The following is a 26,718-nucleotide window of genomic DNA, read 5'->3' as shown; positions in this document are numbered from 1 at the left end:
CTATGCGGTCCGCATATCGGTTATGCGATAGCATAATCAACCGCATAGTTAAACTCAAATTGACCAACAGACGGACTCACTTTGCGGAGACTATACGGTCTGCATACCTGATATGCGACTGCATACTCGACCACAGAATCGCACTTTACTGGAAAATATTATTTCTTGACTTTTACGCATCTCTAACACATAATCCTAATTGCCACTACGAGATTTCGGGTTTAGAGTGGAAATTTTCATGGGGCCTCACATCCTCCCCCACTTAAGATCATTCATCCTCGAATGAGGATCAAGGTTCACTTATTAGCAGTCATTGTATAATCTTCTGCTCTTTGCAACCTGAAACATATTCATAGACCCCAAATTTAGCTAACTCCCTAAATTTCCGAAAATTTCGCCATAGTTTCCTTTGTATTTGGGCCTTATCCACCTGTCAGAGAGCCCCAACAACACATCCTAACAGTAGGTACACATTCCATACACACAATATAACCTGTGCAGTATTAACCATGGCCATATAGGCAATCATATAACCAAGACGAAACATAGCAGTTTTACATAGATCAAATCAAGGATACAGAGTTCATAGGGACCAAATGGATGAAAACTATTATATGGCTATAAAAACAAGTATGGGTGCTTCCTTTCATCTCATCCTAGGCTTCCCAAGTGGCTTTCTCAATTTACTGGTTCCGCCATAATACTTTCACGAATGCAATTTCCTTATTTCTCAATTTTCGAACTTGCCTATGAAGAATGGCAACTTGAACATCTTCATACGAAAGCTCTTGATTAACCTCAATAGTCTCAACTGGCACAATAGAGGACGGATCTCCCACTACCTTTATCAACATGGACATATGAAAGACCGGGTGTACATTGACATCTCGGGTGGCAGCTCGAGCTTGTATGCAACCTGACCAATCCTCTGAATGATTTTGTACAGTCCGACATACCTCGGACTCAATTTTCCCTCCTTTCTGAACCGCATGATGCCGTTCATAGGGGAAACCTTCAAAAATACCCAATCATCTTCTTTGAACTCTAAATCTCCTTAATAATCTTGACTTTCTCCGTGGCCTGATGTACGAGGTCTAGCCCTATCAATTCCGCTTCTCCAACTTCGAACCACCCAATAGGAGACCTACATCTCCTACTATACAAGGCTTCGAATGGTCCTATCTGGATACTAGCGTGGAAGCTGTTGTTGTAAGCAAATTTTATGAGTGGCAAATGGTCATCCCAACTACCCTTGGAATCAAGAGTACAAGCGTGCAACATGTCTTCAAGCGTCTGAATAGTCCGCTCTGCTCGACCATCGGTTTGTGGCTGAAAAGTTGTGTTAAGATTTACCTGCGTACCAAAACCTTGCTGAAACTTCTTCCAAAAGTTGGCTGTGAACTGAGCCCCTCGATCTTAAATGATTGAGACTGGAGTGCCATGTAACCTGACTATTTCTTTGATATACAACTGAGCATACCGTTTCGTCGTGTCGGTAGATTTGACTGGCAGGAAGGGCATTGACTTTGTGAGTCGATCAACAATCACCCAAATTGAGTCGAACTTGCGCGGAGTGCGTGGTAACCCTACCACAAAGTACATGTTGATCATCTCCCATTTCCATATTGGAATTTCAATGCTTTCAGCCAATCCACCAGGCCTTCGATGTTCAGCCTTTACTTGTTGACAATTCGGACATTTTGCCACAAAGTCCGCCACATCTTTCTTTGTGTTATTCCACCAATAAATTTCCTTGAGATCATGATACATTTTTGTGGAACCTAGGTGCACGGAATACCTGGAAGTGTGAGCTTCTACCATGAACCTTTCCCGAAGATCATCGATATCAGGAACACATAGGCGGTCTTAGTACCATAGGGTACCATCATTCATACCAAAGGAAAAAGCTGTGGTCTTGTGTTTGTGAATCCCCTCTCTCAGTTGTGCTATAAATGGATCATTATATTGCTTTTATTTCACCACCTCCACCAGCGATGATTCAGACCTATTCTGTGCAATTACCCCTCCTTCATTAGAGTCATCAAGGCGAACTCCCAAACAAGCCAACTGGTAAACCTCCCTGGCTAATGGCCTCTGATATGTCTCATAATGAACCAAACTTCCCATATATTTTTGATTAAGAGCGTCTGCCACAACATTAGCCTTTCCCGGGTGATAGAGAATATCAATGTCATAGTCCTTGAGTAACTCTAGCCATCTTCTTTGCCTCAGATTAAACTCCTTCTGCTTGAAAATATATTGAAGGATCTAATGATCCGTAAACTCATCCATATGGACCCCATACATATAATGTCGCCAAATATTTAGCGCAAACACCACTACTGCTAGCTCTAAGTCATGAGTTGGATATTTCTTTTCATCTTTCTAGAGTTGCCTAGAAGCGTAGGCTATTACCTTGTTGTGTTGCATTAACACGCACCCGAGCCCAATCTAGGAAGAATCGCAATACACCACAAATCCCTCTATACCTTCTGGCAGGGTTAACACCGGTGATATGGTTAACCTCGACTTCAATTCTTTGAAACTCTTTTCAAAAGCATCAGACCATTGTAATTTAACTACTTTCTGCATCAATTTAGTCAATGGAAAGACAAGAGTAGAAAACCCCTCCACAAACGTCCTGTAGTACCCAACTAAACCCAAGAAACTACGAATTTCAGTTGGAGTGGTAGGTCTAGGCCAATTCTTCACTGCTACAATGTTTTGAGGATCAACCATAATTCTGTCCCCGGAAACAACATGACCTAAAAACGCAATAGATTCAAGCCAAAATTCACATTTTGAAAATTTCGCATACAATTGATGTTGCTGAAGAATCTGCAAAATTGCCCTGAGATGGCCAGGATGGTCCTCCCTACTCCGGCAATACACAAGAATATCGTCAATGAACACTATCACAAAGGAGTCTAGAAATGGCTTGAAGACTCGATTCATAAGATCCATGAAAGTTGCCGGGGCATTTGTTAGCCCAAAGGACATCACCACAAATTCGAAGTGCCCATACCGAGTTCTGAAAGCCGTCTTTGGAATATCTTGCTCCCTTATCTTCAATTGATGATACCCGGACTGCAAGTCAATCTTTGAGAAACATGTAGCACCTTGCAGTTGATCAAACAAGTCATCTATTCTTGGTAGTGGGTATTTATTTTTGATTGTGACTTTGTTGAGCTGTCGGTAGTCAATACACATTCACAACGACCCATCTTTCTTCCTTATAAACAAGACCGGTGCGCCCCATGGTGATACACTCGGCCGGATAAAACCCTTTTCTAGCAAATCCTTCAATTTTTTCTTTAGCTCTTTCAGTTCTGTCGGCGCCATTCTGTAAGGTGGAATTGATATAGGCTGCGTGCCTGGCATCACATCGATCCCAAAATCAATCTCCTTGTCCGATGGAATCACAGGGAGCTCATCTGGAAAGACATCTAGAAATGCATTCACAACTGGTACAGACTCAAGGCTAAGCGCCTCGGCATTGGTGTCCGTAACCCGAACTAAATGATAGATACACCCCTTCTTGATCATCTCCGCGGCCTTAAGGTAGGATATAAACCGACCTCTAGGTACTACATTATCCCCTTTCCATTCAACAACGGGCTCATTGGGAAATTCAAGCCTCATGGTTCTAGTCCGACAATCTAGCTTGACAAAACATGAATAAAGCCAATCCACCCCCATTACTACGTCAAAATCAACCATCCCCAATTCAATAAGATCGGACATGGTATCCCTACCACGCACCATGACAGTACAACTTCTATAAACTCGAGCAGCCAAAATTGACTCACCGACCGGAGTAGATATTGAGAACGGTTCCTGAAGTTGTTCTGGTTCTATCCCGAATTCCTTAGCAACAAAAGGGGTAACATAGGACAAGGTGGAACCAGGGTCAATAAGTGCATGCACATCATGAGATTGAACCGTCATAATACCTGTAACAACATCCAGAGAAGCCTTTGCAATCTGGCGGGCACTCATAGCATAGAAGTGGCCGGGTCCTCCTGAACTCTGCACACCACCCCTAGCTACTCCTCGCCCTGCGGGTGCTGGGGTACATCGAGCTGGAGAAGGGGCTGAAGATGTAGTGGGTGCTAGACTGGATGACTAAGCTATGCCCCTACCCGCTCCCTGGCGGGATACATGACAATGTATCTGAATATGAACCCTCATCCCACATCCATAGCATATAGGTAACTCCAGATAGCAAATCCCTGAGTGCATCTTCCTGCACCTGGGGCACGGGGTCCTCTGCTGCTGGGACCTCTCTCCTGACAGACCCCGCTGATGGGATCCCCTGCTGCCGTGATTGGGCCTGAATCTACTCAACTGTTGCTGGTTGCGCCCTGACGGTGGTGCACTGGCTGAAGACTGTGCAATAGACTGGGAAGGCCCTGATGATCCTCCCCTGAAAGCTGATCTTCCCCCACCTAGTGACTCTTCTATATTGCCCGTAGACTGGGCCTTGATGCTACCCTCTATCTCCATTTTGTTCTTTAATTTACGGTTCTTTATGTCCTGAGCAAATGCTACCATCTTCCCATAATTCATGTCGGAATTCAATGCAACCATAGAATTAAGGCCTTGAACAAACCGGTGCACCCTGGCCTCCATTGTGGGCAATATATGAATGGCATACTTGGACAAGTGAGCAAACTCCATGTAGTACTCCCACACACTTCTGTTACCTTGCCTCAAAATTTCAAACTCTGCCGCATGGGCTTCCTTTGTCTCAGCGTGCAGGAAATGGTCAATAAATGCATCAGCGAACTCGCTCCACCTCGCTGAAGGGCGCCTTTCCTCTCGAGAATCCTCCCAAAACTCAAACCATGAATAGGCCACCCCTTTCAAGTGGTAGGCAGGCAACTCTACTCCTTCTGTCTTAGTTGCACGCATAACCCTGAGGGTTTTGTGCATCTCATCAATAAAATCCTGAGGGTCTTCTTCTGGATTGGCACCTATAAACACTGGAGGGTCTAACTGAAGAAATCTGTTCACTCTGGAACTAGTAGAATCCCCTTGCCGGCTGGATGAACTAGGCGCAACATTCGACCTCTAGGCCTGGGAGTCCACTAGCTGGGTCAACATCTGAATAGCTCCCCTAAGATCCTCATCCGAAATACCAGAACCGGAAGCTGAAGCTGGAGGCGGGACAGGAGTATCAACGGGAGAGATGGTGGTACCCTCCACGGGTGTGGGAACTAGGGTAGTTTGCTCTGAAGTAGAAGAATCAGGCAGAGCGATAGCAGGGCGGCTACCCTCATCCACAGTATCAAGCAATGAATCATCAGCCAATCATGAGGTGGCATTGTCTACTTGGCCAATTCTTGCTTTCTTCTTAGGTGTCATTTACTGAAAGATAGAACATTGCACTAATTAGGGAGGGACAGTTTCAACGCACGATCAAGAACATCAAAGAAGGGTGTTATTCCTAAGTGCCCAAGTACCCTAAAACTTATAGATGTGGTCGACTACACACCGATAAGAAAGACTCAACTAGACACGGCTTCGAGACATTCTAGGACCCTTTAAAACCTTAGGCTCTGATACCAAGTTTGTCACACCCTAACCTCGAGAGGCATGACCGGCGCTCAGTCGAGTGATCCAAACTAAGCAAGCTTTATCAAACACTACCTGCCCAACTCAATATGAATAATGAAACCATGCTTCCGTTTATTTAAACAAGGGAAGATAGTACATCCCACATTACTAATTAATTTTAAATCACCACATTAGACCGTAAATGAGTTCCGAGATTCCATACATTTATACTTTAGAAAAACAGGAGTTAGAATTACAACACTGTTAGTACACCCATCCAACACCCTCACATGACCCACACATATGTTTACGGAGCCTCTAAGGATACAAAAAATAAATGTGACAACGCCGACAACAAGGCCCCGGCTATACCTCAAAAGTGAAGGTCCACAATAAAAAGATGTGCAATATAGCCCCTTAAAGGAGGAAAGGGCTCACCAAGTTCTTGAGAAGAAGGATGCTCCATTTCACACGATCGACACTATCCGCAATGAAGCCACCTACATTCATTTAAAAATGTATCGCCCCGGGCATAAGGGATGTTAGTACCATGGAATAGTACTAGTATGTATAACTAAACTCCATCTAGTTAGAAAGAACCATACAAGAATAGGAATTCACAAGTACACAAATATAACTCAAACTTCGAACGATTACCACATTATCAATAAAAAGAATTGTACAACTTTCACATCGTTTTTCCATAGCTTTTAGTTTGGGGCATTCCATACTGTTAATCATTTGTTTCCAATACCACCACTATCTTGAGCGGAGTCCGATCTCGACCCGAACGGCTAGGTTGCCTCATTCAAGACATACACTCCAATCACAATCTCATTTTACTTTTTTCCGGAATTTATTCACAATACCACCGCTATCTTGAGCGGAGTCCGATCTCGGCCCGATCGGCTAGGCCGCCTTGCCAAAGCGTTGTTCCCTTATAAATAAACATTTCATAGGCACTTGGGGCCACCACTTATCACATCATTCTTCGCACTAGGCCGCATTATACATAATTCCCATTTCCAATATTAGCCTTGCAATTTAGGACAGAAGGTGCACACAAGAGCATCTTTAAATTGTAAGCATGGATATGACTTCACATAGATAGCAAAACATATTCAGCCGCAATCTCAATTTAGGGTCTAAACATTTCAATACATAATTCATACCTTTGCCCTTTTCAAGTTGTCAAGATAGCACGTTGATCATGTTGAAACACATTTTTCACACATAAGGTTACAACACCAATTCATGTAAAATAACAAGCAATGCAACAATTCAACTATAATGTTACCATGTTCATATAATCACCGATGAAGCTCAATTTCTAAAAGACAGAGTTTTACCCATACATACCTCAACCGAGCTTTCCTTAATCCAATAACGTTCCGGAATGTTTGCAATTCAATCTATTTAAGAAATATAGCCCAATTTAACTCATAATCAAGAAATTATCATAATCTAAGCTCTCTTGAGCATTTTACCGAGCAATTAGTGTTCATTAAGGCCTTATGGTTCTTTTATATAAGATTATACTAGCCCATTACCCATGCCTCTTCTTTTATAATTCCTCATACTCTTCAAGAACACATGTATGCAATGCAAACCCCCTTACCCCCATAAATTACTTCACTAATGACCCTTTGTAGCTATGTGTAAAAATGAGAGTTGAGGTGATGAAGCCTTACCTCTTGGGATGAGGGTTTGGGTCCTTCACTTGATTATCTTCAATGATTTACCAAGGATTCATGGAGTAATTTTGATGAGAAGCACTTTCCTTCTCTTAGACCCCTCTCTCTCACTCTAGAAATATCAGAAAATAGGCTCAAAATGATCTATTACACCGAATATAATGATAGGGGGTCAGGTTTAAAACATAGAAAATTGGAGCCCCGAGTCAGATCTGTGATCGCTAAGTCGACATGCAGCCCACATAATGGACCGCAATTACACTCCCCAACACCTGAACACACTGTCTAGGCATGTGGCAGAAATGCGGTCCGCATACCCCTTCTGCGGTCGCATAATGCACCGCAGAACTGCCCCTTACAAAATACCAAGGGAATTGTGCGACAACTATGCGGTCAGCATATCGGTTATGCGATCGCATAATCGACCGCATAGTTGACCTCAAATTGACCAACACACTGTCTCACTTTGTGGAGACTATGTGGTCCGCATACTTGATATGTGACCGCAGAATCGCACTTTTCTGGAAAATATTATTTCTTGACTTTTATGCTTCTTTAACACAGGATCCTAATTGCCACTACGAGCTTTCGGGTTTAGATTGGAAATTTTCACGGGGCCTCACATCCTCCCTCACTTAAGATCATTCGTCCTCGAATGAGGGTCAAGGTTCACTTAATAGCAGTCTTTGTATAATCTTCTACTATTTGCAGCCTAAAACATATTCATAGACCCCAAATTTAGCTAACTCCCTAAATTTCCGAAAATTTTGCCAGAGTTTCCTTTGTATTTGGGCCTTATCCACCTGTCAGAGAGCCCTAGAAACACATCCTAACAGTAGGTACACATTCCATAGACACAACATAACCTGTGCAATATTAACCATGTCCACATAGGCAATAATATAACAAAGACGAAACAGAACAGTTTTACATGGATCAAATCAAGGATACAGAGTTCATAGGGACCAAATGGATGAAAACAATTACATGGCTATACAAACAAGTGTGGGTTCTTCCTTTTCATCTTTTCCTCGGCTTCCCAAGTGGCTTCCTCAATTTGCTAGTTCCGCCATAACACTTTCACGGATGCAATTTTCTTATTTCTCAATTTCCGAACTTGCCTATCAAGAATGGCAACTAGAACTTCTTCATTTGAAAGCTCTTCATTAACCTCAATAGTCTTAACTAGAAAAATAGAGGATGGATTTCCCACTACCTTTCTCAACATGGACACATGAAAGACCGGGTGTACCATTGACATCTCGGGTGGCAGCTCGAGCTTGTATGCCACCTGACCAATCCTCTGAATGATTCTGTACGGTCCGACATACCTCAGACTCAATTTTCCCTTCGTTCCGAACCGCATGATGCCCTTCATAGAGGAAACCTTCAGAAATACCCAATCATCTTCTTTGAACTCTAAATCTCTACGCTGCATATCCAAATAGGATTTTTGGCGACTCTGAGCAGTTTTCAATCTCTCTTGACGTTCTCCATGGCTTGATGCAAGAGGTCCGGCCCTATCAATTCAGCTTCTCAAACCTCGAACCACCCAGTGGGAGACCTACATCTCCTACCATACAGTGCTTCGAATGGTCCCAAAACCTGAACAAACTGTTTGGGTATGCGACAAAAATGCGGTCTGCATACCTGTTCTACGGTCACATAATGCACCGCAAAACTGCTTTCACAAAAATTCCTAGGGGATTAGTCAATGACTATGCGGCCCGCATATTGATTATGCGATTGCATAATTGGCTGCATAGTTGACCTCAAATTAACCAACAAATTGTCTGGCTCTGCGGCGACTACGCGGTCCGCATAGCAATTATGCGATTGCATAATGGACCACAAAAATGCATTTTCCTGGAAAACATTATTCCGTTACTATTTAATGCACATATCAATCCAAAGGGTCTGAACCACGACGAGCTTGCTCGGAGCGAAGAACATTATGAATTTCTAACACATGATCCTAACTTGGCATTACGGGATTCAGGTTTTTGAGTAGAAATTTCATGGGGCCTTACATCCTCCCCGATTTAAGATCGTTCATCCTTGAATGAGGATCAAGGTTCACTCGTCAGCAATTTGTATGCAACATCAGCTTTTCACAACATGAAACATATCAAAAACCCCAAATTTAGCTAACTCCCTAAATTTCCAAAAATTTCGCTAGAGTTTCCTTTGTAACTAGGTCTATCCACCTGTCAGAGAGCCCCAAAAACATATCCTAACAGCATATACATGTTCCATAGACATAACATAATTGTACGACACCAACCATGGCCGCATAGGAAACATATAACAAAGACAGAACAATTTTACATAGATCAAATAAAAACATAAGAGTTCATATGGACCAAATGCACAAAAGCTATTACATGGCTATACAAATAAATGTGGGTACTTCTTTCTCATTTCTTCCTCGGCTTCCCAAGTGGCTTCCTCAACCCGCTGGTTCCGCCACACTTTTACGGAGGCAATTTCCTTATTTCTCAATTTCCGAACTTGCCTATCAAGAATGGAAACTGGAAATACTTCGTATGACAGTTCCTCATTAACCTTAATAGTTTCAATTGGCATAATAGTGGACGGATCTCCCACTACCTTCTTCAACATAGACACATGGAAGACTAGGTGTACCAATGACATCTTGGGTGGCAGCTCGAGCTTGTACACCACCTGACCAATCCTCTGAATGATTATGTACGGTCCGACATACATTGGACTCAATTTTCCTTTCTTCCCAAACCGCATGATACCCTTCACGGGAAAAACCTTCAAAAATGCCCAATCATCTTCTTTGAACTCCAAATCTCTACGACGAACGTCCGAATAAGTCTTTTGGCGACTCTGAGTAGTTTTTAACTTCTCCTTAATCATTTTGACTTTTTCCATGGCTTGATGCACAAGGTACAACCCTATCAATTACGCTTCTCCAAACTCGAACCACCCAATAGGAGACCTACATCTCCTACCATACAATGCTTCAAATGGCGCCATCTAGATACTAGCATGGAAGCTGTTGTTATAAGCAAACTCTATGTGTGGCAAATGATCATCCTAACTACCCTTGAAATCGAGAGCACAAGCACGCAACATGTCCTCAAGCGTCTGAATAGTCCGCTCTGCTTGCCCGTCGGTCTGAGGGTGAAAAGTTGTGCTAAGATTTACCTGCGTGCCCAAACCTTGCTAAAATTTCTTCTAAAAGTTGGCCGTGAATGGAGCCCCTCGATCTGAAATGATAGAGACTGGAGTACCATGCAACCTAACTATTTCCTTGATATATAACTAAGCATATTGTTCCACTGTGTTGGTAGATTTAACTGGAAAGAATTGCGCTAATTTGGTGAGTCAGTCCATGATCACCCAAATTGAGTCGAACTTGCACGTAGTGCGCGGTAACCCTACCAATAAATCCATGTTGAGCATCTCCCATTTCCACATTGGAATTTTTATGCTTTAAGCCAATCCATCGGGCCTTTGATGTTTGTCCTTCACTTGCAGATAGTTCGGACATTTTTCCACAAAGTCTGCCACCTCCTTTTTCATGTTGTTCCACCAATAAACCTCCTTGAGATTATGATACATTTTTGTAGATCCTGGGTGCACGGAATACCTGGAAGTGTGAGGTTCTTCCATGATCCTTTTGCGAAGACCATCAATATCTAGAACACATAGGCGGCATTGGTACCATAGGGTACCATAATCTATGCCAAGGAAAAAGTTGTGTTCTTGTGTTTATGAATCCCCTCTTTCAGTTGTGCTAATAATGGATCGTCGAATTGCTTCTCCTTCACCTCTGCAACAAGCGATGATTTAGCCCTATTCTGTACAATCACTCCTCCTTTATTAGTGTCTGCAAGGCGAACTCCCAAACTAGCCAACTGGTGAACCTCCCTGGCCAACGACCTCTGATATGACTTCAAATGAGCCAAACTTCCCATAGATTTTCGACTAAGAACATCCGCCACAACATTAGGCTTTTCCGGGTAATAGAGAATATCAATGTCATAGTCCTTGAGTGACTCTAGCAATATTCTCTGTGTCAGTTTCAATTCCTTCTTCTTGAAAATATATTGAAGGCTCTTGGATCTGTAAATACATCCACATGGACCCCATACAAATAATGTCGCCAAATCTTTAGCGCAAACACAACATCCGCAAGCTCTAAGTCATGGGTTGGATAGTTCTTTTCATGATTCTTGAGTGTCCTAGAAGAATAAGCTATAACCTTGCCATGTTGCATTAACACACACCCAAGTCTGATCCTTGAAGCATCGTAATACACCACAAATCCCTCTGTACCCTCTGGCAGGGCTAATACCAGTGTTGTTGTCAATCTTGATTTAATTCTTGGAAAATCCTTTCACAAGCATCGGACCATTAGAATTTAACTACTTTCTATGTCAATTTAGTCAATGGAGAGGCAAGTGTAGAAAACCCCTCCAAAATCTCTTGTAGTACCCAGCGAAACCTAAGAAACTATGAATCTCCGTTGGAGTGGTAGGTCTAGGCCAATTCTTCACTGTTGCAATCTTTGGAGGATCAACCATAAATCCTTCCCTGGAGATGACATGACCCAAGAACGTGACAGATTCAAGCAAAAATTCACATATTGAAAATGTTGCATACAATTGATGTTGCTGGAGAGTCTGCAGAACTGTCCTGACATGGTAACCATGTTCCTCCCGACTTTAGGAATACACAAGAATATTTTCAATAAACACTATCACAAAGGAGTCTACAAAAGGTTTGAAGACTCGATTCATAAGATCCATGAAAACTGTTGGGGCATTTGTTAGCCCAAAAGACATCACCAAAAATTCAAAGTGCCCATACCGAGTCCTGAAAGCTGTTTTTTGGAATATCTTGCTCCCTTATTTTCAATTGATGATACCCAAACCGCAAATCAATTTTTGAGAAACACGTAGCACCTTGCAATTGATCAAACAAATCATCTATTCTTGGTAGAGGATATTTATTTTTGATTGTGACCTTGTTGAGTTGCCGGTAGTCAATACACATCCGTAGCAACCCATCTTTCTTCCTTACAAACAAGACCGGTGCGCCCCACGGTGACATACTCGGTCGAATGAAACCCTTCTCTAGCAAATCCTTCAATTGTTCCTTTAGCTCTTTCAATTATGCTGGTGCCATTTTGTAGGGTGGAATTGATATAGGTTGCGTGCCTGGCATCACATCGATCCCAAAATTAATCTCCCTGTCTGGTGGAATCCCAGGGAGCTCATCTAGAAAGACATCCGGAAATTCATTCACAACTGGCACAAACTCAAGGCTAGGCGCCTCGGCATTATGTTGATACCCAATTTTTTCCTTTGTATTTTTACATGCAAATACTTTCAAAATAGCATATATATGCATATATAAGTATGTCCAAGTGTTTCAATAATTTTCCTAATTTCTAAAAGATTTTTAAACTAATTTATTGCCCATTTTTCGTAGATCTGTTATATATCTATGCTCTACTTGAGTTTTCAAACCATTTCCCCAATTTCTTCTTTAAATTTTTTTTTAATGTCTTTCTTTTCTGATCTAGGGTTTTCTAAAAATTTTATGTGATTTCTGACTTTCCTTTTTCTTAACGTGTACTTGCTCCTACTGTTCTTGTATTCTTCCTTTTACCATGCTCTTGTATGACTATCTTACTGTGTTCTTCTATATGTGCTTTTCTGCTATAATTTTCTGATGTTTTTGTGTTTGTCTACTGTATTTTCCTACTAAGTTCTTAAAGTTCTTTGTTTTCCTTCTACTGAGCCCTGTTTAAGTTCCTTTTAGAAAACTCCTTAAGCATGTTTCTTCTACTATTCCTACCAGTATTTCCATTATGTTTTGTGAATATCTCTACTGTATTTTTCTACCGCGTTCTTAAGTGTGCTTGCTACTTTTCTTCTACTAAACTTTGTTTGAGTTCTTCTAAAAGAACCTCTTATGCATGTTTCCTCAGCTATTCTTATCAGTATTTTCCATTCTATTCTCTGAATCCTGCTACTGTTTGTATGTTGCTTTGCTATCATGTTCTCTCATGAGTTCTGAAAGAAACATGCTAGAAGCTTCAATTCTCTTCTGAAACCTCTACACATGTCTCGACTTAACTTGCTTCCCTCTCCTTTATGTTTTCTGGTTTGTTCTAACTAGGGCTTTATTTCAAATACCCCTTAGCTCTTTCAGGCTGGTTTTAAACCTCTGAATGAGTTTGGATATCTTTGTTTTCATACAATGTTGAACCTTTTCTTTCTACTGATTTTACAAAGGCATGACAATTCTTTCTTGTTTAAGCATGTCTGTATGCTTTTATATGTGTGTTGAACCTTTCTTCAAAAGGCTTTCCAACTTATGATTGATTCAGAATCTTTTTTTTAGGATTGATTGATTGTTACTGATTTTCTTTAAGTAAAACCTTACCACTCTTTTCCTGACTTGGTTCATTCGTACAAAGCCTTTAATTTTGATTTCTTGGCTGTTAACTGATTTCCTTTCCTTACTTGCGCAAATCGTGTGCTATCAGACTTTTTCCTTGAATAAATCTCTATGTATTTACCCTTCTTGTACTGCTTTGGAAAAGGTTTTGATCAATTTCTTTCCTTAATTATTTTTACGTTTGAAATTAGAATCCCTTAATCAAAGGGAAATTTTTGTAATTGATTGTCAAATCATTCTCCTACCTTATTCTTCTTGCCTTTCTACACTATAAAAAGGCACAACCCTTCTGCACTTTAACACACTCTCAATTTAACACTTTTATACTACTCAAGTATCATAGTTCTCTAATCATAGCATTCTGACTATTTGCTTGCACTTTGGCTTCACAAGACTATTGCTTTCTTTTCTTGTTTCCCTGAAACTGGTATGTCCTAGTTTGATTTTCAGCCTCATCCCAATGTGTTTATTTTACAGCTTCTACACCCCTGTCTGCTTTATTGCCTATGTTTAATGTTAATTAGCATATGTTTCTACTGTGAATCCCTACACCCTTGTCCCCTTCTATATGTTTGAGTTGAAGTTCAGAATATGGAAACATCCAAGTTGTTGCCCATGTCTGGACTTGATCCCTTAGGGTATCCTAACTCCCAAACAATATGTCTAACAGGCTGGTTGGGGTGTGCCAGCACTCCAATTGCTAGGAGTGACCACTAGCTTGTCTTGGTTTTCCCCAAAATCCCCTCTCTGCACTTACACTCTCTCTTAGATACTACGTTCTGCCCCTTTCTATGAGCCTTGCTTTGGGACCTTGAGTTCCCTCTGAACTTGGACATTTGAGGGTTGGACCTTGCACACTGCACTATGACTCATATTCTGCAATATACTTGGGTGTGAGCACTACCCGGAGCCCATTTGAGACTCTTAGGGATATTTGACACATCCCAAGTTGAAGAAAGGCTTTGGGTATTTGATCTTTGGTGTTGGTTCATTTAACATTTCAGACCTGGAGTCTGAATTAGGCTTCCCCTGGTTGTACTTTAATTTCTGATGTAATTTGCTTTTCTTATTCATTCTGGGTTTTAATAATTTGTAATAACATATGGAGTTTTAGTGAAAAAGGGAGGGTAAATCATGCATGCAAAAGGGGTAGATATCATGTTCATAGGTATTTATTATACTTCTACAATCATGTCCTGCTTTCAATTCTGCATTTTCATATAGAAATCTTGTTTATAGGTTCTGCATTTTCATAAAGAAATCCTATTTATAGGTTCTGTATTTTTATATAGAAATCATGTTTACAGGTCCTGCATTTTCATATAGAAACCATGTCTATAAATTTCTGCATTTCTGTATTATCTAGAAAACATGTCTATAGGTTCTAAATTTTATAACACTGCATATCATATAGATAACATATCTATAGGAATTCTTGAATTCTGCATATGCATCAATCACTAGGCAAACGTGCTCACAGGTACAAACAACATTTTAGATACCATGCCTATACGACTCCTGCATTTTTATTTCGACTATAAACGTTTTTTTAAATCAATAACGCTTAGAAAGCATGCTTATAGGAGTAATCAACCGAATCTGAATCGTCTATCTCGCTTATAAGTCTAAAAAAATAGTGGTAACATTGCTTAATATTTACAGAACTTATGTTCCTGCAATTAATAAGCCCTTTTCTTTAAAATCAGTATATTTCTGTTATACATAAATGTCATGCCTATAGGTTTCACCTAGGCAAACTTTAGGGTAAAGGTTATAACTGCACCAGTCTTTGATAATTACAACCAGCGGGCAGGCCTAATTCAGACTTTTTATCTGAAAATATGTGATAAATCAGCCTCCTTTAACATTTTTTAAGTTTAATTCAGACCATAACCAGTACATGCAAGACATGGTAAATAATCTGTCTTTAAGTTGAGGAGGTCTGTTTGAACCTTTAAATGTTATGTGTTTTCCCATATCTGCTCTATGTGTTTTATTTGTCGCCCTAGATTTTGTCCTTTAAACCATAAAAGCCTAATATCCGTTCTCTTTAGGACTAGTATTCCCAAATGCCTCCGAGACTGATAGGATTGGGATGGGTAAGAGCATGCAATAGGTAACGAAACTATTCTGCGTTTTAATACCTTAATTGGGTGGGAAAGGGTAGATATAGATATGATGACCGGTGCGCTAATACCACGTGTAACTCCTCTTCTTAGGAGTGATTACCGGGTATTGCATTGATGTGATCCATATTATTTGTAAACCTAGGACTCCCTTCACTTTACTTGTGTATTTTATTACTTTTCAGAATTTTCAAACTATTTCCTCAAAATTTCAGCTTTCTTTGTTTCATCAAACTTGAATTTATTTGTAGCTATAATGTGACAATCCCTCATATTTGAAACCTTTATTTTCTTACTTTTTACTTGTACTTAAAGTCACAATTGTAGCATGGTCGGGAACCACACTAGTGGATCATGAGGGGTGCCTAACACCTTCCCCTCGGGATAATTTCTAGCCCTTACCCAGTCTCTGCTTTTCTAGATCAATTCCTTCCTAGCGTCCTAATGCACTTTAATCATTAGGTGGCGACTCTTCAATTCAAAACCAATTCCCAGAAAGGGATCGAGCTGTCCTCCAAATTGTCATAAACCTGATTTCGCGAGAAAAAGGGGGCACAACAGCAACTTTGCTGGGAAATACTTTTAGGCTTTTATCATTTCAAGCTATTACTGTGACTTTACCTTTCTTCTGTGCTTTTTTGTTTAATACCTTTAAGCATTTAATTCCCTCTTCTACTGCAAAAGCTAACTTGTCTCTTCTTTTTTTCCCTTGTTACTTTCACTGCTTTCCTTTACTGCACTCATTTATTACTATTTTAAATAATTGTAATTATCACTTTATAAACGTGCAAATACGTGAAAATTTGTTTTAATTATTGCATAAGCATGCTTTTAACATCATATTCCACTTGTGCCAAACAAATACCATAGAAATGCTTATAATGAGTGGTTGCGCTCTTCCGATATTATCACCCTTTAAATTCGACAAAGGCGTATTTGCGGTAAAACCAGTCGATCAACGGTGTAGTCGATGGTTCCGTGCCTTTCCCTCTTGAGTTGTCCGCTCAAGGGTACCAGTCTAAAACCCCCATAGAAGCCTTACTCTGTTTAATTGTGCATGTGTCATGGTCAAACCTAGTCGAGTCAGTTATGTTGTCCGCATAATGACTCTTTAAGATAGCCTTATCCAAAGTCCACTAGGTTTCCCAAAAACCCAAACGAACACTATCACGTTTCGTGCATTCATTTGGAGAACTAAATGCTTTTATGCCAATTATTGGTATTTAATAGTCGAGTCTGGTGGGGGTAAGGGCCTAACCCTTTTGTCTTGCAGAAACATGAGGCACGAAGTCCCTAGATTCGGCATGGTCACAAACATCCACCCAAGGTTGCTAAGCTGGTGGGAGGATCTTCATTCCAGTGATCAGACTCTTGTCCGGAAATACCTAGGAAATCTACCTTCCCTCCTAGAGGTCCAACCCAACAACAAAATCATAGAAGCTTCTACTCTGTTCTGGGATTATGATAGATCTGTGTTTCTCTTCGGGGAGATTGAGATGACACCCCTGCTAGAGGAAATAGGAGGAATGGCTAGTATACCATGGGAGACCCCGAGTTTGTTAATGCCGAAAAATAGCAATGGTAGAGGTTTTCTCAAAATAATGGGCCTAAAGAAGAATCCAGACTTGACATGTTTGAAGGAGTCCTAAATTCCCCTTGATTATTTATACGAGAGGTACGGTCATAGCAAATCCTATCGTACTTATCCAAATGAGTTCACCCTTACATTCCTGGGGCATATTTACCGAAGGGTCTTTGTCTTCATGTTCTGTTTCTTGAAGATGATAGTGTTTCCTTTGAAGAAAGCAATGATCCACACCAGGCTAGCCATGGTCACCAAAACTTTGATGGAGGGAATTGGGGGACAACCATTTAGCATAGTGCCCATGATCATCGCAGAGATATACCGAGCCTTGGAAAAGCGTCAAAAAGGAGCCCCACACTTCAAGGGCTGCAACTTGCTACTCCAACTCTGGCTCATGGAGCATCTCCAAAGGGGTGAATATCGCCAAGAGATTTAGCGTAGAGACTGGGACGATCATATAGCCTTCCATCAACCAAGGTGAATGAACTACATGCCCAACATATTTACTTAGCCCGAAGATTCCAAGGGATGGGTGAAGCTGTTTGCTGATTAAGGATCAAATACAATGGATGTTCGAGTGGTTCCTTACTGAAGAGTTCATCGCCCGATCCAGGGATGCACCATTTCTGATACTGATCGGTTTTAGAGGAACCTACCCTTATGTCCCTCTCCGGGTTTTGAGACAAGCTGGTAGGAAACAGGTTATACCAAGGGTCGACAAGATGAGTCACCGGGCCGACTTCCAAGCTGATGACAGTCCTTGTAAATGCCAAGCTCAGCATATGCGGCATTGCAAGATCATCATGGGGAGAGATACTATCGATCCAGACAGATACCATGTTGGCTGCACCCCATACTATTGAGGATTGCTGGAGGACAATCACAATGGTCTGGGCCAACCTAGGTTTGTTCGAGGTCACAGAATCATCGCTAAAAGGGATGAAGCACAAGTCAAATACAACCAACTGTGCAAGAAGATTCGGGAGTGTGAAAACGAGCACCATGAGATTCAAAAAGCCCACCAAAAACTGATTGAAGAGTGGAAAGACATCGCTGTCAGTGCCAACAAGTGATTAGGATACCTGGAACGAGGTTTAGTGGAGCTGGAAAGGAAGTTTCTTAAGAGGATCAAGGACTGCCAGAATGCTGAAGGAAACGAGGGTGGACACCTGGCCAGAGCCTACCAAGTGTTGGGACTTCGCGAGCTGGTGAAGCTGTTCGGTGGAGCCAGAGATGCGGAGTCTAGGGAAGGTCCTTCTGGGACCAAATAGATAGGAATTTACCTTTTCGTTTTATGAATGTAATAAGGCCAATGGCCATTAGTGACATTTTGGGATTCGTCTTATTTATAGCAATAAAATAAGGCATTTAGCATTATAAGTTCTCCAAATCAACTTGTCACTAGGCCTACCTCAGGCCCAATGAGGCTCCCAAGGTAGGACATAACTTATATTCTTGCACTACGTGTTTAAATACCGCAACGTTTCTTTTCATAATCCTTAACTGTTGACTTTTTGTTTTTATTGTTTATTTACTCCCCTCCCCAAGGTTAGTTCGTGCACTCTAGCATAATCATCATATTCCACAAGATCTAAGGGCCCTCCACCCACTCCTCCTCCTAGCCCCGTAAAAAATAGGAACAAAGGAAAGATGGAAGATTTGAAAAACACCAGAAGGGAAAACTTAACTGAACGGGTAGAGGTCACTCATGGTAGTCTGGTTCCTAAGGAAAGTGCATCCCAGCTTGAACAAAAGCTGTTGAAATTCCAAGAAGAACTTGATCAAGTCCGGAACTTGGCGAGCTTATCATTTTCCCTCACCACCCCAGATGTCAATTTTTCTAACGCTCAGAATCCTACACCTCCACAAAACATCCCAAAACCACAAAACCATCCCGCTCCTCACCACCACTGCAACACCTGTCATACTTCCAAGAATACTCCACAGCTCATCCCAGAACCGGTGAACTCCACAAATGACCATTTCCACGCTCATAACACCTCCATCTATGTGGAAACCATGCCGCACTCCGCCCAACCCATTTCAAGCACACCCAAGTCTGATGATAAAGACTCACTCATTAGGAGACTGAAAGAGCTTAAGAAGTTGACTAGCCGAATTCAGGGCATTGAAGGAAGCAAAGGAATTGAGGGGCTAAACTATGAATATCTATGCATACAACCTGATGTTGAACTGCCTGAGGGGTACAAACCACCGAAGTTCGAGATGTTCGATGGTACAGGAGATCCAAGAGTTCATTTGAGAACATACTGCGATAAGTTGGTCGGAGTAGGAAAGGACGAAAGGATCCGCATGAAACTCTTCATGAGGAGTCTGAAGGGAGATGTTGTGTCTTGGTACATTAGCCAAGATTCGAAGAAGTGGTCGAACTGTGTAAGCATGGCGTCCGATTTCATGGACAGGTTTAGGTTCAACACAAAAAATGGATGTGTTCTACATCCAGAACCTTAAGAAGAAACCCACAGAAACATTCCGCGAGTATGCCACTCGTTGGAGGTCAGAACCTGCCAAAGTCATGCTTGCTCTAGAGGAAGAACAAATGAACAGGTTTTTTGTCCGAGCTCAAGACCCCCAGTACTATGAAAGGTTGATGCTGATTGAAAGCCAAAAATTTTCCGACATCATCAAGCTAGGTGAGAGGATCGGGGAAGGCATCAAAAGTGGTATGGACACAAACTTTGAGGCTTTGTAGGCTACCAACAAGGCTCTACAGTCTGATGGCACGACCAAGAAAAGGGACGTGAGCGTCGTGATGGTTGCAAAGAGAACCAAGTCCCCTATCAAATACCAAACCTACCCGATGCCTCCACTCCCATATCAACCTACCCCAAATTACCAAGCACCCTTGCCATCTTACTAAACTCCACCAATTACTTACCAATCACCTCCACCTCCTACAAATCAACCTACTTCACCCAGATATTCCCAACCCGCGCATATCTACCAAGCCTACAATACTCAACTCTCTCACTATCAATCACCTCCCACTCGCCAAAACTTTCCTAGACCCCGACCAAATTTCGACCGTAGACCTCCCAAACAATATACCGCCATTGCCGAACCAATTGACCAGCTGTATGAAAGGCTCAAAGCTACTGGTTATGTCACCCCCATCCCCGCTATAACTCCTAAAAACCCTTCCCAATGGGTCAATCCTAATAAATCCTGTGCATACCATTCCGGCATGAAAGGGCATACCATTGATGAACGCCGCTCTCTGAAAGATAAAATCCAAGCACTAATTGATAACAAGATTATTATGGCAAAGGAGCCCAATCCAAATGTCCGAAATAACCCTCTACCAGTCCACATGGGTGGAGGCATTCAAATGATTGAAATAGAGGACGACTAGGACCCCAAGGGGTCAATAGGTTTGAACCCAGAAGGCAACGATCTAAAGAAACCAACAGTCACCCTTAATCCGATTGTAGTCTAGATTCAGCCTTTTGGGGACACTGAGGTGAACATGTACATACCACTTGAGTTTGAAACACCATCATATGCAAAGATGCCATCACCGATCGAGGTCGAGTTTGGGTCCCCGACAAATGTACCTGAACCATTTGAAGTTGCGGTCTTGCCTTCCAACATACAGGCTTCGTTTGGAGTAAAGGTGACCATTCCAGTAGCAATGTTGGCTATAACTCCATTCCATACAAATGCCATACCTTGGGACTACACAGTCGAGGCAAGAAGGAAAGGGAAAGCCAAATCCGGAGAAGCAGTTGCGGCATAGGGTATGACAAGAACCGACAGAGTATACACCCTGGAACATTTGGCTAAATCAAGCAAACAGGCATCTGAACAGCCAACCATCACTGAAGCTGGGCCCGATGATCTCTGGAGAAAAATACAAGCAAAAGAGTACTTAGTCATCGATCAGTTGAACAAAACACTGGCACAAATCTCTATCCTAGCTTTGCTGCAAAGCTCCGGTGCACACAGCAACGCCTTGTTGAAGGTGCTGAATGAGGCATATGTACCGAGCAACATCACTGGAGGAGAAATGGAAAACATGGAAGGGAAGGTATTGGAGAGTCACAAGATCACTTTTCATGAAGATGAGCTGCCACCAAAAGGGTTGAGTCACAACAAGGCGTTGCACATCACTGTACAATGCGAGGATTATTTCATCACCAGAATCCTGATTGATGGTGGGTCCAGCCTCAATATTTGTCCGTTGGTAACACTCAGAACATTGGGAAAGAGTCTGCATGAGATCAAGGACGGGGCCATCAATGTCAAAGCTTTCGACGGTTCCCAAAGGTCCACTATTGGGGAAATTAGCTTGTGTTTGCAGATGGTGCCTACTTGGTTTGATGTTGAATTTCAAGTAATAGATGTGTCAGCATCTTACAACTTGCTGTTGGGATGGACATGGATTCATACTGCTAGGTCCGTAGCATCAACATTGAATCAGGCGGTGAAATTTGAGTGGAACCACCAAGAGGTGATCATTCTCGGCGATGGTAGCAATCCCATATACAATTGCCAAACCATCCCAGCGATTGGAGGAAGGAGAAAGATAGGCGGGGAAACCTATCACCACAGCGAGCGAGTCAACGTCGTTGACAAAGACAGATGGTGGGACAACAAAATTGAAAGCATATTGAACTGGAGCGGATATGAGCCTGGCAAGGGACTTGGAAAGAACCTCCAAGGAATCGTCAAGCCGATCAAACTGAAGAAACATGGTACCACTCTCTTTCTGGGATACGAGTATACTTGGAAGGAATTCAACAACTGGTCGCCACTATGGCGCGGCCCTTACTACCCACTGGACCAGCCGATACCCCATTTAGAACATACTTTCTAGGCAGCCGATGTTATATATGGGTCGGAAGAAGAGGAAGCAGTGGCAGCAATGAGGGATTTATTATTGGAAGATATTCACATGGATTGCTGTGTCATTTTCAAAGAGGAGGGGGGGAGGCCCTTCTATACAAGTCGTAAGTCGAGGATCATGCCTCAAAAATTGGACCATTAGAACTACCAAAGCCCGAAAAGCCTCGGGGTAGCAAGGTTGAACAAAACATCATGTACTATCTTTTATTTTTACTAGTTGATTTTCCTTTAGCATTTTTGAATTTTTGCAATAAGATCTTCCAATGTTCAAAACAGTTATGAAATTTATCAAAGCATTTCAGTTTCCTTACAAATCTTACTCTTATTATTTTCTCTCATTACTTTACTTATACAACATTACCCTTACCTATCATGATGAACCAATGGCTGTTACATGCAATGAGACAACGAAACAAATGGATACATATTCAGAGGAAGATGACATACCGGAAGAGATTGTTAAAGAGGTTGAAAATTTTGAGAACAGACCTATGTCCAACATAGATGAGACCGAGATTATTAACCTGGGAGATAGAGAGAACTTCAAAGAAACGAGAATCAGTGTCCACTTATCGCCATCAGAAAAGAAGGAATACATAGAATTTCTAAGGGAATACAAAGACATATTTGCTTGGTCGTATGATGACATGACTGGTCTGAGTACATCTATTATGGCTCACAAACTGCCAACTAATCCGACATGTCCACCGATAAAGCAGAAGCTCAAAAAGTTCAAGCCTGACATGATTTTGAAAATCAAGGAAGAAGTCACTAAGCAAGTCAAAGCTAAGGTTCTCATTGTAGTAGAATGTCCTACATGGTTATCCAACATCGTGCCAGTGCCGAAGAAGGACGGGAAGATCAGAGTCTGTGTCGACTACCGGGATCTTAATCGGGCAAGTCAAAAACACGACTTCTCCTTGCCAAACATACATATCCTGATTGACAATTGCGCCAAGCACGAGTTGTAGTTATTCGTGGATTGTTTTGCTAGGTATCATCAGATCTAGATGGATGAAGAAAATGCTGAGAAAATGGCTTTCATTACGCCGTGGGGAATGTACTATTACAAGATGATGAGGTCCGGGTTAAAGAATACTGGGGCGACCTACATGAGGGCCATGACTACCATTTTCCATGATATGATACATAAAGAGATCAAAGTGTATGTAGATGATGTCATCATCAAATCCAAGAAAGCCACTAATTACATGGAAGATTTCAGGAGGTTCTTCAATAGACTGAGAAGGTACAACTTGAAGTTGAATCCCGCGAAATGTGCATTTGGGGTTCCTGCCAGAAAACTAATTGGGTTCATTATGAGTTGCCGAGGAATGGAACTGGATCCATCAAAGGTCAAAGTTATTCAAGAATTTCCACCGCCAAAGAACAAGAAAGAAGTAATGAGTTTCTTGGGGAGACTCAACTACATCAGCTGGTTCATAGCTCAATCTACTGTCATCTGTGAGCCAATCTTTAAGATGTTGAAGAACGAACGATGTTACTACTAAATGGACTAATGACTGCCAGAGGGCCTTCGACAGAATCAAGGAGTACCTGTCCACACCGCCAGTTTTGGTCCCGCCCGAGCCACGTAGACCTCTATTACCCTACCTTGCAGTGCTAGATGGAGCAGTCCATCTACTATCTTAACAAGAAGTTCACCACTTACGAGGCCCGGTATTCTCTGTTAGAATGCACCTGTTGTGCTATGACTTGGGTAGCTCAGAATTTGAGGCACTATTTCTGTGCCTATACCACATATCTCATAACCAGGATGGATCCATTGAAGTACATCTTTCAGAAGCCCATGCCCACTAGCAAGCTAGCCAAGTGGCAAATCCTGCTGAGTTAATTTGACATTGTCTACGTAACTCAGAAAGTAATCAAGGGATAGGCTTTGGCAGATCTTCTTGATGAGAATCCCGTGGATGGAGAATACGAATCCTTAAAAACATATTTTCCTGATAAAGAGATGTCATTCATAGGAGAAGACATTGCAGAATCCTATGATGGTTGGAGAATGTTTTCAATGGAGCAGCAAATTTCAAAGGAGTTGGCATAGGAGCAGTCTTAGTGTCAGAAACCGGTCAGCATTATCCGGTGTCTGCCAAACTCAGATTCCCTTGCACCAACAACATGGCTGAGTATGAGGCCTGCATCTTGGGACTGAAGATGGCCATTGACATGAACATTCAAGAGTTGCTAGTGATCGGAGATTCAGACTTGCTTATACATCAGGTTCGAGAAGAATGGGCGACCAAGAACTCCAAGATACTCCGTTATCTACAACATGTGTAGGAGTTGAGAAAGAGGTTCACAAAGACAGAGTTCCAGCATGTTCCTAGTGTCAAAAATGAGTTTTTCGATGCATTTACTACCCTATCATCCATGATACGACATCCAGATAAGAATTTCATTGACCCTATTCCAGTAAAGATCTACGATCAGCCAGCTTATTGTGCTCACGCTGAAGAAGAAGAAGTGGATGGAAAACCTTGGTTTCATGATATCAAGGAATACTTGGCAAATGGAGAATACCAAGAGCTCACAAACGCTATTCAGAAGTCCATGCTTCAGAGGTTATCCAACAATTTCTTTCACAGCGGAGGAATCATGTATAGGAGGACTCTTGATTTGGGATTACAAAGGTGTGTCGATGCAAAGGAAGCATCTAAATTACTAGAAGAAATCCACACTAGGACCTGCGGGCCACATATGAATGGCTTTGTCTTAGCCAAGAAGATACTTCGAGCTAGTTATTTTTGGATGACTATGGAAACGGACTGCATCCAGTTTTTCCAGAAGTGCCACCGCTGTCAGATACATGCAGATATGATAAAGGTGCCTCCAAATGAGCTTAATGCAGCAAGCTCACCATGGCCATTCGCCGCTTAGGGAATGGATGTTATCAGACCAATCGAACCTACCGCATCAAATGGGCACAGGTTCATCCTAGTGGTAATTGATTATTTCACCAAATGGGTTGAAGCAACATCATACAAGGCAGTGACTAAGAAAGTCGTAGCAGACTTTGTCCGCGACCATATCGTTTGTCGGTTTGGAATTCTAGAATAAATCATTACTGATAATGGTTCCAATCTCAACAGTGACTTGATGAAAGCCATGTGTGAAATCTTCAGGATCAAACACAAGAATTCTATAGCCTACAGTCCTCAGATGAACGGAACCATAGAGGTCACCAATAAGATTTGCAAGAAGATACAAAGGAAAATGATATAGAAGCATAAGTAGTGGCACGAGAAGTTATCACTAGCTTTATTGGGGTATCACACAACGGTCCGCACATCAACTGGGGCAACCCCCTATATGCTAGTTTACGGTACAGAGGATGTTATTACCGTTGAGGTAGAAATTCCTTCCGTAAGGATCCTATAGGAAGCTAAACTCGACAATTCAGAATGGGTGAAAAGTCATTACGAATAGCTAGCTCTTAAAGACGGAAAGAGAATGAATGCAGTTTGCCATGGTCAGCTTTATCAGAAAAGAATGGCCAGAGCCTTCAACAAAAGAGTCAAGCCAAGACAATTCACACCGGGGTAGCTGGTGCTAAAGAAGATTTTCTCGCATCAAGAAGAGGCCAAAGGGAAGTTCTCTCCCAACTGGCAGGATCCGTACATGGTCCACCAGGTTCTAACAGGAGGAGCCCTCATACTTGCAGAAATGGACGGAGAAGTTTGGCCGAAGCCGATCAATTCAGATGTAGTGAAGCGATATTCTATGTAACCTTTATGCTTTCCTTTATGATGTAATTTGAACCTCACCTGAACTGATTCTCGTTTAATATGGGATACGTAGGCAGCCCTATGGGTTCGGTTACAATTCAATAAAATTTTCATTTCCACCGCAATTGGAAACTAGGGCAGATTTTTGAGGAGGACCCTCAAAATTCTGAAGTGATTTCAGCCATTCGCCGCAAGCAGCCGTCAGAAGCAGTAGCCCAGTAAACTAGGGCAGAATTTTGAGGAGGACCCTCAAAATTCCGGAGCAAGAGAGGTTACAATGTCTTGAACCACGTAGAAGTCGTAGGTTCATCTAAGGAAAACTATTCTCGATTATGCATTTATGTTATATTTTTTACTAAATCATGCATGTATGTTACCAAAGTTGCTGCATTTACCAATGCTACCCCAATGATATGCACATTATCACCAGAACAGAGCCAAGCAAGTCAAGCAAAGCCAGCGGGAATACGAACTAACCTCCCCCCTTTACAAAACTCATGATTTTCTTTGGATGCAGGCACTTGAGTTGCAGAATCATCAAATATACTATACACTTACAAGACTCACATTACTCGAAAATACTACTCTCAGAACCGTTGCACTTGCTCACAGCTACTATCCGTACGTAGTGTCCCCAACATACACAGTATCCCCAGCAGTCGCAATATCGCAATCCGCTATCAACTAAGAAAATTCTA

General features: G+C 41.8%; 3 protein-coding genes across 3 annotated transcripts; all 3 read right to left on the bottom strand.

Moving 5' to 3' along the window:
- Positions 1-296: 296 nt before the first annotated feature.
- On the bottom strand, positions 297-1,770 carry LOC138871322 (uncharacterized). Its single transcript, XM_070149195.1, has 5 exons — positions 1,591-1,770; positions 1,149-1,329; positions 957-1,012; positions 748-842; positions 297-339 (listed from the first exon to the last, which is right to left on the bottom strand). Exons 1-5 carry the CDS (start codon positions 1,768-1,770, stop codon positions 297-299), a joined length of 555 nt encoding a protein of 184 aa, XP_070005296.1.
- Positions 1,771-3,210: 1,440 nt separating this feature from the next.
- LOC138871321 (uncharacterized) lies at positions 3,211-3,999 on the bottom strand. Its single transcript, XM_070149194.1, has one exon. It carries the CDS (start codon positions 3,997-3,999, stop codon positions 3,211-3,213), a length of 789 nt encoding a protein of 262 aa, XP_070005295.1.
- A 6,967-nt stretch (positions 4,000-10,966) lies between these two features.
- LOC138871320 (uncharacterized) lies at positions 10,967-19,391 on the bottom strand. Its single transcript, XM_070149193.1, has 3 exons — positions 19,291-19,391; positions 11,724-11,951; positions 10,967-11,351 (listed from the first exon to the last, which is right to left on the bottom strand). The coding sequence occupies exons 1-3, from the start codon at positions 19,389-19,391 to the stop codon at positions 10,967-10,969; spliced, it is 714 nt and encodes a 237-aa protein (XP_070005294.1).
- Between the last annotated feature and the right edge of the window lie 7,327 nt (positions 19,392-26,718).

This window comes from Nicotiana sylvestris, chromosome 6 (assembly GCF_000393655.2).
Source record: "Nicotiana sylvestris chromosome 6, ASM39365v2, whole genome shotgun sequence".
NCBI classification, from domain to species: Eukaryota; Viridiplantae; Streptophyta; class Magnoliopsida; order Solanales; family Solanaceae; genus Nicotiana; species Nicotiana sylvestris.
This window is presented reverse-complemented; position numbering and strand designations above follow the sequence as displayed.